This window comes from Microcaecilia unicolor, chromosome 3 (assembly GCF_901765095.1).
Source record: "Microcaecilia unicolor chromosome 3, aMicUni1.1, whole genome shotgun sequence".
Lineage (NCBI taxonomy): Eukaryota > Metazoa > Chordata > Amphibia > Gymnophiona > Siphonopidae > Microcaecilia > Microcaecilia unicolor.
The window spans coordinates 43,242,870-43,256,573 of NC_044033.1; the positions used below are offsets into that span (position 1 = coordinate 43,242,870).

At 42.5% G+C, this 13,704-nt stretch overlaps 1 protein-coding gene across 1 annotated transcript in view; it reads left to right on the forward strand.

The window, feature by feature from the left end:
* The window catches only part of ACYP2 (acylphosphatase 2), a 260,944-nt gene extending 254,557 nt beyond the window's left edge, over nt 1-6,387 (forward strand). Inside the window, exon 4 of the mRNA XM_030195845.1 lies at nt 6,133-6,387. Coding sequence (XP_030051705.1) covers nt 6,133-6,247 — 115 coding nt within the window. The 3' untranslated portion in view covers nt 6,248-6,387. The remainder of the gene's footprint in view (nt 1-6,132) is intronic.
* The last annotated feature ends 7,317 nt before the right edge of the window (nt 6,388-13,704 follow it).

Below are 13,704 nucleotides of genomic sequence, written 5' to 3' on the forward strand. Positions count from 1 at the left end.
GAGGGAGGGATAAAATTTGTGAAAGGAACATGGTGTCTGTGTACAAGTAATGATATTATGATTGATACATGGTGTGGCATGCGAATGATGATGTTTTGGAAAGAGGAGAGGGAGGGGTGGGGGCTGGGACACCCCTCCGTAAAGAATGTAGGTAGATTACAGGAAAGTAAAGACGTTCAAATGGAGATCACATGACCCCAATACAAGTGGTAACTTGGAATGTGGGGGGTGTCCACTCCCCCATTAAACGACAAAAAATTTTAAAAATTCTTAATGATCAGAAGGCATCGATTGCATTTTTGCAGGAGACACATTTAACAAGCACGGAACATGCTAAATTGAAGCGATGGTGGGTGGGAGAAATTTTTGAAGCCCCGGCAGTGGGGGGGAAAGGAGGAGTGATTACACTGATACGAAAAGGCATACAGGTGAAAGTAAACCAGGTAGTCAGAGACACTGGGGGAAGATACGTGTTGGCGTCCGTAGTATTAGATAGACAACCAATCTTGTTATGTAATATTTATGCGCCAAATAAGTTTGACCGGCGCTTCTACACACAGCTCGTTAAGGCCATGCAAGGGATAGGAGGAGCCCCGATTATAATGGGGGGAGACTTTAATGAAGTTGCAGATCCAGTACTAGACAGATCGGGTGCAAGTGGGAGGAGGGGAGCCTCACTAGGGAAGGGCATAGCAACATTAGAAGAAGCTTTCACGATGGTAGATGTGTGGAGAACTCTGAATCCCCTAGAAAGAGACTACACCCACCTATCGAGAGCTCATGCCACCTTGTCCCGTATTGATTATATATTGGTGACTGGAGACATTTTCACACAGGTGGACACAGCAAAAATAGGGCCTATAGTGGTTTCCGATCATGCCTGGGTTATGGTGAGGTTGGAGTTAGATGGAGGGATAAGAGAGGATCACATATGGAAATTCCCAACTTGGCTATATAGAGACGGACAATTCTTACCCCATTTGACTAAATGTTGGAAAGATTTTGGCATTAATAATGAGATTCACAAAAATGACCCGATACTGTATTGGGAAGCAGCTAAAGCAGTGCTTAGAGGGGACATAATAGCCTATGTTAGCTTTAAGCAGAAAATGAGGCGCCAAGAAATCCTTAGATTAGAACGGAGGGTGACTAAATTGCGACGTCAGTACAGCTTGGGACATACGCAGAGCCTCCGAGTGCAATTGTTAGAGGCCCAACAGAGCCTCAACGAGTTATTACACCGCACAGTTAAAAAGTCCCAGGCATATTATAAATACCAGCTCTATAAATTTGCAAATAAGGGAGGGGGTTTCCTGGCAAAGGTAATGGGCAAAGGAGTAAGCCACCAAAAGATATTATCACTTAGGGACCGTAAAGGGTCACTAGTACATAAGGACAGTGAAATTTCCGGGATATTTAAAGATTTCTTTGCACAGTTATATAAACCACAGGAGGATCTGGTTAGACCTAGCGAAACATATCTGACTAGCGTTGACTTACCTCAATTGGAAGCTGAGGAACTAAAGGTACTGAATGAGGAAATTACAACAGAAGAAGTCATATGGGTGATTAAGCAGAGTCCCTTGGGAAAGGCGCCGGGCCCTGATGGACTGAGGAATGAGTTTTATAAGTTAATACAGGCGGAAATAGGCCCAATGCTGACTGAGGTGTTTAATTTAACGATTCAAAGAGGCTCATTACCGTTATATATGAATCAGGCCCATATAATAGTAATGCTTAAACCTGGTAAAACAGCTCTCCATCCGGAGTCGTACCGACCAATCTCACTTTTAAACTCAGAAGCCAAATTTTTGGCTAAATTGTTGGCTAATAGATTGGCCAGAAGTCTCCCATCTCTGATAGAAGAGCCACAAGCAGGATTTGTCCAGGGGAGGAAAATAGCAAAGAACATGAGGAGAATACTATTAGCATTGGAGAAAGCGCAGGGGGAAAGACAATCAACCATGTTAATTAGCTTCGATGCTGAGAAGGCTTTTGACCGGGTGGATTGGGAATTCCTATTAGCAACACTCAAAGCTTATGGGGTGACAGGGTTCTTTATGCGGGCGATTAAAACTCTATACACTGACCCTAAAGCGAGAATTCTTGTCAATGGATTGACCTCGGATTGGTTCCCCATTGGGCGAGGTACCCGTCAAGGCTGCCCTCTCTCTCCATTACTTTTTGTCCTGACGCTGGACCCATTGATAAGGGAGATATGTAATAACGCAGACATAAAGGGAGTACAAATAAAAGATCGGGAATTTAAAATAGCAGCTTTTGCAGATGATTTGTTAGTGATAATAACAAGTCCCAAGAAATCCTTGGGACATCTAATGGAAAGTATAAAAGAATATGGAGATTTTTCCGGGTTTCACTTAAACTTGACAAAATCGGAGGCCTTGGCGAGCCCAGACATTAAAAAGGCAGATTGGGAGCATTTTCCACTGCGGTGGGCGATGGAGTCCTTCCGATACTTAGGTATTAGAATGACCTTGGATCCGGCTCAGATATACACTGTTAATGTTCCACAAATGTTGCGAGATACGAGGGAACAATTAAATAGATGGAGTTCTTTGCCATTAACACTTTTGGGTAGGATCCATTTGTATCGAATGGTGGTGTTCCCGAAATGGTTATACGTACTGCAAGTACTACCAATACGGCTTTGGGAAAAAGACCTCCGGGCACACCAAAGACAGGTGGCAAGATTCTGTTGGGCGGGAAGGAAACCGAAACTTAGGTGGGAATATCTCAATGGGGCACAGGCGAAAGGGGGCTTGGGGATCCCCAACATGCGTATATATAACCAAGCATGCCTCTTAAGACATTTAGGAGATTGGATTATGGGTACAAACAATTACACAGATGTACAATTAGAGAGACTGCATTTCAGTCCCTGGCATCTCAACTATTTATTACACGCAAAAACAAAAGATCTCCCACAGCAAATAAAACACAGTATACTTTTACAACCTTTAAGATATCTGTGGAAAGAGATAACGAAATTATGGAAACACAGTTCAGAGTGTAGTGTGTTACTACCAATCACGGGTAATGCGGAGTTTGCACCTGGGAGAGAAAGCAAATTTTTCCAAGACCTGGGGAAACAGGGTGTCATATTGTTGGGAAACTTTTTACAAATGGATGGAACTGTAATGGCTTATTCGGAATTTGAGAGACATTATGGGGGGGGGGTGTTGGAGAAGTTAGCCTATATCCAACTTTCACATTATATACATGAGCTCCCCAATACAAGTCTCCTATCAGGTTTTGAGAAGGAAATTAGGGAGCTTCTGGCAGGGGATGCAGTAGGACAGATCTCAGTGTCTGGGTATCACAAGGTGCTGGAGGGGAAGCAACCACAAAGAGACGTTAAGATGGTTGTGGAAAGATGGAATCGAGAGGTGAAAGACCAAATAACAGAAGGGAAGATATTAGAGGCACTTCAAGGAGGGGCACGGGTGGTGCATAGTGCCGAGTTACAGGAATGTCACTTCCGCACCATACACAGGGCATATTTTTCAGTTAAGCAGGCATGGCATGCGGGAGTGGTGAACACACATAAATGTCCCAAATGCGCAACAGTAAATGCAACACTTAGCCACGGCTTGTGGCAATGCAGAGAGATACGGGGGTTTTGGACAGCTCTCTCCAGGTTCATGGGCTGGGTTCTGGGGTTTCGGGTGGATCTATCCTTTGAAAGGGCAATATTGTGCTCCACGATGAAGTGGAATAGAGGAACGTTGGAAGAAAAGCTGTTCCTCAGTAAACTTTGTATTTTGGGGAAAAAATGCATTCTAAATTGCTGGACAATGGACAAAGGCCCCTCATATTGGTATTGGAGAAATAAGCTACATGAGCTTATGCTATGGGAAATGCAGGACGCCCGGAATACATTAAAGAGGCGCCAAAGATTTATAAAGATCTGGGGGGCATACCTACACAGGATATCGTCACGAGCACGTAGCCATGTTCTGAATATACTAGGTTAGACTATATACAGGGCAACAGTATAACTAGGAACACGAGACACGATTACAAAGGGGGGTGGGGAGGAGAGAGGGGGGGAAGATGAAGATTTAGTAAAGGGAAGAGGGGGGAGGGAAGGGGAGCCCATAAAGAAAAAAAAAAAAAAAAATCAGATAATGAACATTCAATTGTCTGAAGTCTCATGATATGATTAATGAATCTGATGTGTGAATGATGCAAATAAGCAAAGTAATGCCAATTGAAGAAGATATTAATTGAATGGGCATGGGAAGGGCGGGAGGGAGAGAGCAATGTTACAAATTGGTTGATAGTAGTTATCTACAAGTAATATTTGTTTGTTAACTATGGTTCAGTTAAAGTATTATCTTAAATGGAATGTGATAATTATTTAGTAATGTCAATAGGAAGGGCTGATTAGTAGAAGTAATACTGGGAGGGGAAGGCGGAGAGACAGCACCGAGTCTATCAGAGTACAAGGCTCGGTGGAAACTACATGGAATGGGTGGGAGGGAAGAGGGGAGAAAATGTATAAAAGAAAGCCGGATGATGGATGTTAATGTCAAGTTATACAGTGGAAATCATTGGGGTGGCACTGAGTGCTCCCCTAGCTGTTGTTATAATAATATGTGTCATCAATAAAAAATGTTGAAATATAAAAATAGCAGGGGTCTACTGAAGATTTTTCCTCTTTGTGTTTTGTTGCAAATGCTCAAAATTTTGGAAACTTTGTTAGAATTGCTGATTATCCAATAGGATGTATATTTTGAAAATTTAGAAGTACTTCACCCCCTTCCAATTCATTATTGATAGTGTCACCAACATCCCACGCCATTCTACACTTGCTTGGATTAACACAGTACGTTTTATGGACATACTAGTAAAACATGCCCGCTTCTGGAGCAAATGAAATGGGTGCTAGCAAGGTTTTCCTGCCGAACCCCCCCCCCCTACCCACCCCTTCGGCGTTATGAAGCCACTCACCGCCATTGCTCCGCACCTCGTCAACGCACGCCACCTTCATCCACTGATGCCATTGCTCCGTCCTCGTCATCACATTTGACGCAAGGGCGGGGCCCAGACACAGTGATTTTGGTGGCTTCACCACCACGAACCCTTCGAACCCGAAGGAAGTGCCCGCAGGAAGTGACACTGATGTCAGTGTCCTCAGAACGTTGAGGGTGAGTTTTATTATATAGGATGGGTGCAGTTAAAAAGATAAGGGAAGTAAGTAACCCAGGAACAATAAACAGACAGGAGAAGAATCCTTTGCATGCATAACATAGAAAAGCAATGCAAGCACAGTAAAACTAGGCCTGCTGAACACTGGACCACTGTAAATGTCATTGAACTGTACTGGTATCAAGCTGGATACAGTGTAACCTCTCTCCTTCTAACTTGGTTGGATGAGCCAGTATCTTACCCTCTCATGGAGTACCCATTTTTGGTCTGCGTTCCTCTTGATGCCGTGTTTCACAGATTGCAGAACTACCCTAAACTGGTGATAGCCATGGTGATCTTAAATACTATCAACAAGCCCTATTACAGGGTATTAATGTTCCTATGTTCTTTCTCTGATGCTACGTCCACATCCAGCAGTTCAGGAGAGCGCCCTTCCTTCTTGCTGTCTTCTTAATGTCTCCTACTTTCTTTTTGCTCCTCTTCCCTCTCCTCTACATTTCCTTTCTCCTGGCTCTTCTCCTCCCTCCTCCAGTATCTCTCCATAATTTTGTGTACAGCTGACTTAGAAGACGAGGCTGTTATTTGGTGAAAATACAGTGTTAGTTTTTTTACTTGATGTAGACTTCTCTTGTGATAAGTATGATATATGCCGTTTTATTGCAGTAGCTTAGTACATAGTGTGATTTCAGCCAGTAGTAACCTTCAGTAACCTACCAAAATGATCGCATCTTGGTATATCAGGCTCTTAGCAACAGATTGAGCAGTTATAGTTTAACTTCCTTTTGAAAACAGGGTCTACAAATGTATTGTTTCTATTCAGTCACACATAGGATTTGGCAGAACCTGTGTTTAATTTTAGTATAAGTAGGACTATTTTGTTTTTCAGGATAGGTTAGTCTAAATTTTATAATCAATCAGTTTATGATGGTCTTTCATATCTCTAATTCTCTCTTTTTTCAGGAAAGTCTGGTTGAGCAAAGTTGGCAGTCCTAGTTCTCGGATTGATCGAACACAGTTCTCCGATGAAAAGGAAATCCATAAACTTGAATTCAAAGGATTTAACACAAAATATTGAAGAAAACATGAAAAACTAGGCACAAAGCCAGAAAGTCTCAGCTGCGCAGTAATTAAGCATCTCATGCCTTATTAAATACCTTTCTCAGTCTGACTAGAGTTGTTCGGGGGGGAAAAGGTTCGGTATTTCTTATACACTTTATAAATAAAACAAATTAGTCTATTGTTGCATTAAACTTCATGGGGACAATTCCATAACTGAGTGCCTCCAGTTAGGTGCCCCAATTCAGTGCCATAGGACCCTATTCTATGACAACACCTGGACACGCAGGTGTCATTATAAAATAATAGTGTAACTTGATATCGGTAGGCTATACCAGCAATAGACCTGTGAGTTTCAAAATGCAGCAGGGGTGCATAACATAGTATTCTGTAAGTTGTGCACATAAGTGGGAGCCTTGCCCATGCGCTGCCCACTTGTACACCCACTTTGCAGTTACATGCTCTAGCACAACGCGTGCTCTTATAGAATAGTGCTTAGGGCATTTATACGCATAAGAGCTCATTTTTTTTTGTGCATTTACACATACAAGGGGTGCATAACTGCAGGCACTTAGTTATAGAATTGTCCTTGTTATGCTTTCAGCAGGTTATTTTATAAAGTCACTTTCACACTTATATGTCCGCTTATAAAATACTGAACACCATAAAAGTATGTATAGTGACATGATGGCACATACTTTGCCAATAGGCATGTCCGGGGGATACAGTTTGGGTGGATCATAAGTGGAGTTCTCAACTACGTGCGTGGATTATACAGTAAAATATGCTAATCTACATACTGACTTGAATAAACTAGGGTGTCCTTTTACTAAGGTGTGCTAACAGATTTAGCGCACGCTAAATGATAAGATGCCCATAGGAATATAATGGGTGTCTTATCATTTAGCACATGCTAATCATTAACACTCCTTAGTAAAAGGACCCCTAGGTGCAGGTATAAGTGTCCACACCTGCAAAGTAGGCTTCATTTCTGCTGCTTATGCTAGTATTTTATAGTCACATGCTTCTTTATGAAATAGTGCCTACTTGACTTCTTAAACCAGATGCCCTCTAAAAGTGTTCTAGAATCATATAATATGAAATAATGCATGCTTGGGTTTTGAAGAAAATATTGCTAGAACACACACAATTATAAACCTAGCAGTGAATTTGTCTGATTTTGCAGTGTCTCTTGTAACTTTTATTGGTCAGATTGGATATGCAGCTGACATTAAGTGATGACTTAATAAATGGTGTCCTATCTGCCGCAGTCCTTGCTTCTATTTAGAAGTACATTACTAGAATAAACTAAATGATAAACAGAAATGAAGCTATACCACATTTAAAATGTTTTATTGTAAAATTGTATTTGTTACAGGCTAGCATTTTCAAATTAAGTGTATATTGTAAAATTAAAGAGATTTCTGTTCTGCTCATACCAAAAATATTGTATTCTTACATTCAAGCTGTGCTCTGCATTTCCAGAAAAAAATGGAGTTTTATTCATTAACAATGTTTTCTTCGGTGGGAAAGTAAATAAAATATCAGATTTCCTTGAATCAAAATATTCTCTACTCAGTACTGTTATTGTCACAAGATAGTCAGGTATATGTGATGATTGTACAAATGAATCTACGAGAAACATTTCCTGAAGAAACTGATGCTTGGGTTTCATATAAAGATGCCTTTTTATATAATAGAGAGGAGAAATAACTTCTATAAAACAGTGCCTGCTACATGTGTCAAAATTCAAATTAGCTGTGAATAGGAACATAATATTTACTAAAGAAAGAGTAAAAGAACCATCAGGGTCATATTTTTCCAAAGGACTCTGTGCAAACCTGTATTTATATCAAAAGCTTGTACAAACCACCTGTCATGTCCGTGGCCGTGACAACCCTCAGACTTACCCTGTTTCTGGGAGTCAGTGTCTGTGCTGGCTTCTGCTTGTCTCTGTGTCCGTCTTAGGTTCTCTCTGGCTCTGTGTGCTGATTGCCCTACTGAACCTCACCTGTGTGGGCTTTGCCTCTTCCAAGATGGCTGCCGCCTCCTCCTCTTTGCCAGTATCCAAGATGGCTCCCGCTGTTCCTTCCTATGGGCTGACCGCTCTGTGTGTCAAGCCTCTGTTTGGTTGCAAGGTGATTGCTGCAGCTGTGGCTCTGGTGTTGAAGGGCTTTATTAATCACTTAGAGACTACTGCCCTGGCCTTTGCATCTCATCTAAGGGCCCTGGTGTATAGAGTGCTCTGTACACTGCTTCAGTGTTTGCTCTGTGTGAGTTTCTATGTTTGACTAGCCAGCTTAGGCACCGTGTGGCTTGTTAGCCTGTGTATAGCTTTGCTAGTTCTCTGTGTTTGTTCCTAGTGTTAGACTAGCCAGCTTAGGCACCGTGTGACTTGTTAGCCTGTGCATAGCTCTGCTAGTTCTCTGTGTTTGTTCCTAGGGTTAGACTAGCCAGCTTAGGCACCGTGTGGCTTGTTAGCCTGTGCATAGCTCTGCTAGTTCTCTGTGTTTGTTCCTAGGGTTAGACTAGCCAGCTTAGGCACCGTGTGGCTTGTTAGCCTGTGCATAGCTCTGCTAGTTCTCTGTGTTTGTTCCTAGTGATAGACTAGCCAGCTTAGGCTCCGTGTGGCTTGTTAGCCTGTGTATAGCTTTGCTAGTTCCCTGTGTTTGTTCCTAATACTTGACTAGCCAGCTTAGGCACCGTCTGGCTTGTAGCCTGTGTATAGCTTTGCTAGTGTTCTGTGTATGTTTCCAGTGCATGACTTGTTAGCTTGGGCACAGCTTTGTAGTTAGCTGGTGTATAGCTTTACAAGTCTCCTGAGTTTGCTCTGTGTATGTTTCCAGTGCATGACTTGTTAGCTTGGGCACAGCTTTGTTGTTAGCTGGTGTATAGCTTTGCTAAGTCTCCTGAGTTTGCTCTGTTTATGTTTCTTGTGTATGACTGGTTTGCCCGGGTATAGCGTTCCTATTAGCCTGGGTACAGTTTACTAGTCATTGTGTTGAAACTTGCCGACTGCCAGAACCCGGACAGTCCCTGCCTGTCTGCCTTGCCTTCGCCTAGGTGCCAGGGGGCACTCCTGGATCTTCATTCCTACTGTTCCTGCTTGCAAGTTCCAGTTCCGGGTTTTCCTGTAAGTCGTACCGGCTGCCAGAACCTGAGGGCTCAACCCTCGGGGAAAGATGGTCAAGTGTAGGTGAAGCCTAGGTCCAGGGGGTTCCAGTCCAGCGGGTTTCACTCCTGTATGTTCCAGTCCAGTGGGGCCACTCCAGTGTGTCCAGTCCAGCGGGCCCCACTCCAGGGCGCACCCGTCCGGTGCGTTCCAGTTCCGAGTGTTCCGGTGTAGAACTCCAGTCCGGGGTTCCGGTCCAGTCTTGTTTCATCTCTACCTGGAAGGCGATCTTGCCTGCCACTGCCGCTCCACGGTAGTGGCCTATGGACTCACAAACCCCGTGCTCCCGGGGAAGAAGCCTGAAAGTATGCCAAGGTCCTCGAGAGCGCAGCAGGCGCAAGAGACGCGACACCACCTGTCATTCTGAAATCCCAAATAAGAATGTAATCTCAAACTCCTTTTTATGTATAGCTTTTGAAAAACAATAGGGGCCTATTTACTGACCAGCAAATTCTGTAAATGGCACCTTAAGTTGTGCATGCTAATTTGGCCAGTTGGCAAAACTGAGTGCACAACTTAATTGAACATGACAATCAGCGCTGATTGGCAATTAACCAATTATCAGCACTAATTGGCAATAAACATTTCTGATTCAATGGATTCTTCCTGATGCAAAAACAAAACAGAGAGCCCTTTGTGAAGGATTTTTGCATGGTGATACTATGGACAGATTGGAGAGCTAAACCCAGTTGGATGGTTTGCAAACTGAAGGCCATGTTGAGAGTCCAGGTGGATAAGCTGTGAACTATATTCTGTTGAGTGCACGTATTTAAATCCCAATTTTTTCAATGTTTTTCAGCTTGGTGTTGACTTTGTCCTGGTACTACATTTAATATCTTTATCCTCTTTTTACTGCATAGGTTTTTTTCTCCTATATGGAGCTGTTTTCCTTTGCAGTTGGTTGTCAGAAGTTTTATTGAAACCAATGAAAGTAGCTGGTTAATTGGGGTGGTCCATCTATGTAGGCACCCCAGGCGGTTGAGGTTTCCTTTGTTTAAAATAAATTGTTTATTGTGGTCCGGGCCTAAGCCAAACCTTTGAACAAATTTGTTTAGTTTTCTTCTATAACAGATTATTCCTTCGTTTGTAACAATTTGGGGGCATGCAAATACATCTAGAAAGATAAAATCAAAACTAGTTAAGCTTCATGTTTTCAATTCTGGTTAACTGCATTCAAGTTAAGGTATGTATACAGAATACTTACTCACTGTTAGTGTGGTACTTTATCTCCATTTAAACAGTGCATCTTAATAATAGTGTATAGAAAGCATTATTAAAACGCAAACAGCCACCAGTCATTGCACTTGGTGGCTTACTAATTTTTTCCGTTTGCTCACCGACATACTTTTATACTGCTACAATGTAGTGAAATGTTCTTGATGCTTAGTGACAAACAAGTGACTTAAAGCAACTTACTACTACTACTACTTATCATTTCTATAGCGCTACTGGATGTACGCAGCACTGTACACTTGAATATGAAGAGACAGTCCCTGCTCGACAGAGCTTGCAATCTAATTTAAAAGGTGTGCTACAAAGAAAAACTGTCCTTTCTCATTATAGGATTCTCCAAAAGACAAGCAGGACGAGTACTCTTACTGATGGATGATATCATCTGACAAAGCCAAACACAGCAAGCACTCACCAGTATTCTTCCATAAGCATTCTCAGGGAACCAAAGATCCCTGATGCCTTGCCACCCTCGACCCGGGCCTGAAACACCTCTCAGATGCACGAAGCAGGCAGAAATGCAGATGCCTTCTGATCAGTACTTTTATGAGTCTGATTTTGACCACTTCTGTATATCTGAGGAGGTACTCGAGGTCCTCTCAAAGAAGGCAAGAAAGTCTCTTCCAGAGGAGTTTTTGGGTTTCGATTTTGTCAAGGAGATGGCTAAGTCTGTCCCATTTGATTTGAAGTCTGAGGATAAGGCCAGGGCTGAGACACTGGACATCCTTCAGTTTGATTCTCCTCCAAAGGAAGCTGTGACGATGCCTGTGCACAGAATCTTTAAGCTCGTACAGATGAAGCAGTGGGAGACTCCCCTCTCTCTGTACAGCAGGTCAATAAGAAGGTTGACTATCTTTATAGTCCAGAAGGCTCTCCAGCTTTCTCACCATTCCAAAAGAGCCAAAAGTTTCAAGACTCCCTCCTCCGCACCCCTGTGGAGGGGAGGCCTGGACCGTGGAGTCTTTTGGGAAAAAGATTTCAGAATGCTATGCTTGCCTCCCGTATAGCTTTGTTCCAGCTCTTATTTATTTATGCATTCTTGGTTTTCTTTTAGCAATGCTTTCTTGTATCCCACTGTTATCCTGGTTTACAATTTACATTTTGGTGGAGTTACAATAGTGTTGTGCAATGTGGAGAAGGCATCTATAGTTCATGTGGTTATTCATAAGAGTATTTGAAGTGGAAAAGGTAGTGGTAGCTTTTGTGTTCAGTTCTAGAGTTTTGGTGATATTAATGAGCATGTACTTGCAGAACATTGTGCACAGTGTGGCGAAGCTCACAGACACTCTCCTCAGTCAAAGCAAATAATGAGCTTTTGACTGGCTGTAGGAGAGAATAGCCATAACTCTTGTATCTGTTTTTGGCAAGCGGTATATCAAACACGTGATAGTTGTATTATGTTAAGGTTATACAACAAGGTTTGTTAGCTGACACATGTAGTCAATGTATTCATTGTATTTATAGGTTATTATCGGCTGCTAGATATTGGAAATATTGGAATTAGTTGGCTTCATTGAGCCGAAATGTGATGTTCAAATGTTACATGTCTTTTCTTCTAATAATAAAGATATTTTCAAAAAAAAAAAAAAAACACGTGAATCAACATAAACATAACCTCCTGGTAGGAAGGAGACTGAATTCTTTTCCAAGCAAAGTGTGGTTCCTTGTAACCTTAGAGCAGTATGTTTTCAAAATAGTCTGCACAGGATACACTCTGCAATTGGAATGCACCCCTTCAAATTGCCCAGAGAGCGTCAAGTTAAGATTTCAGCAGCAGGAATTGCTTACAAAGGAACTCTTCCCTTTTATGTACCAGAGTAGTTGAACCTGTTCCACCAAGGGAAAAAGGGAAGGGATTTTATTTAGAGTACTCTTGGTCACAAAGACAAGGAATTTTGTCTCATCCTAGACCTAAGGTCTTGAACAAAACAAAAGTTTAACATGGTTTTCCTGGGCACCCTACTCCCAATGATTCAGGCTCAAGCTTGGCGGTGCGCTCTTGACTTGAAGAATGTTTATAGATTCCAGTCACAGGAAGGATCTGAGATTTTTGCAAAGGGAAATACTACCAGAACCGCATATTGCCAATTGGCCTTGTGTCTGCACCCAGGATGTTCACCAAATACCTAGCAGTAGTTGCAACATTGCTACACAGACTGGGGGTATACATGTTTCCATACTTGGCTGATTGGCTGGTCAAGAACATAACTCAAGAAGGAGCAAAGGTATCAATGCACACAACTATTAGGGTAAAAGGGCAAAGGTATCAGTGCACACAACTATGCCAGTGCTGCAGCTACTAAGGTTTGTTGTCAATTATCCCAAGTTGCACCTCAGCCCACCCTAGCAATTGGAATTAATAGAAGCCCTGCTAGACATGACTCTGGCAAGGCTTTCCTCCTGGACCAGTGCATAGAGGCCCTCACCTTTAGGGTCCAGGCAGGCATCAGCTCAGCAGATGTGGATGATGTTGGACCAAATGAACTCCACAGTAACGTGTCACATCCATAGCATCAGCCAAGCACAAGAGAGTAGGGGTGGACCAAGAAATCTCGTCAGCCAAAGGTAAATTGAAGTGCTTGTTACAGGCACGCATTACTTCAATTTACCTTCTGCTGATGAGATTTCTTGGTCCAACCCTACTCTCATGTGTATGGCTGTTGGACTACACGTGGGGGGGTTTCTTACCTTGACCTTTTTGGTTTTTGTTTTGACATCCATAGCATGCCTCAATTTGAGGACAGCTCAATGGACTCTGTATCCCCAGTGGTCTCAAGCCAAGGGGAGCCTTCAGGATGTGATCAGTGTCATGCCTTTCCTCAAGAGTTCTCTGTCTTGATGGCTAATTTGCAGCAATTTGGACACTGACAATGAAGACATCCAATCTGGGTTGGAGAGTTCATGTAGATGGGTTCCAATGATCAGTAGTCAGCTCAGGAGAAACTTCCCAAATCAACTTCCTAGAGCTAAGAACTATTTGGAATGCTCTAAAGCCTTTCAGAGATCAGCTGTAGAACCACATTATTCTAATCCATTTGGACAATTGGGTTGTGAAGAAACGTGTAAACAAACAG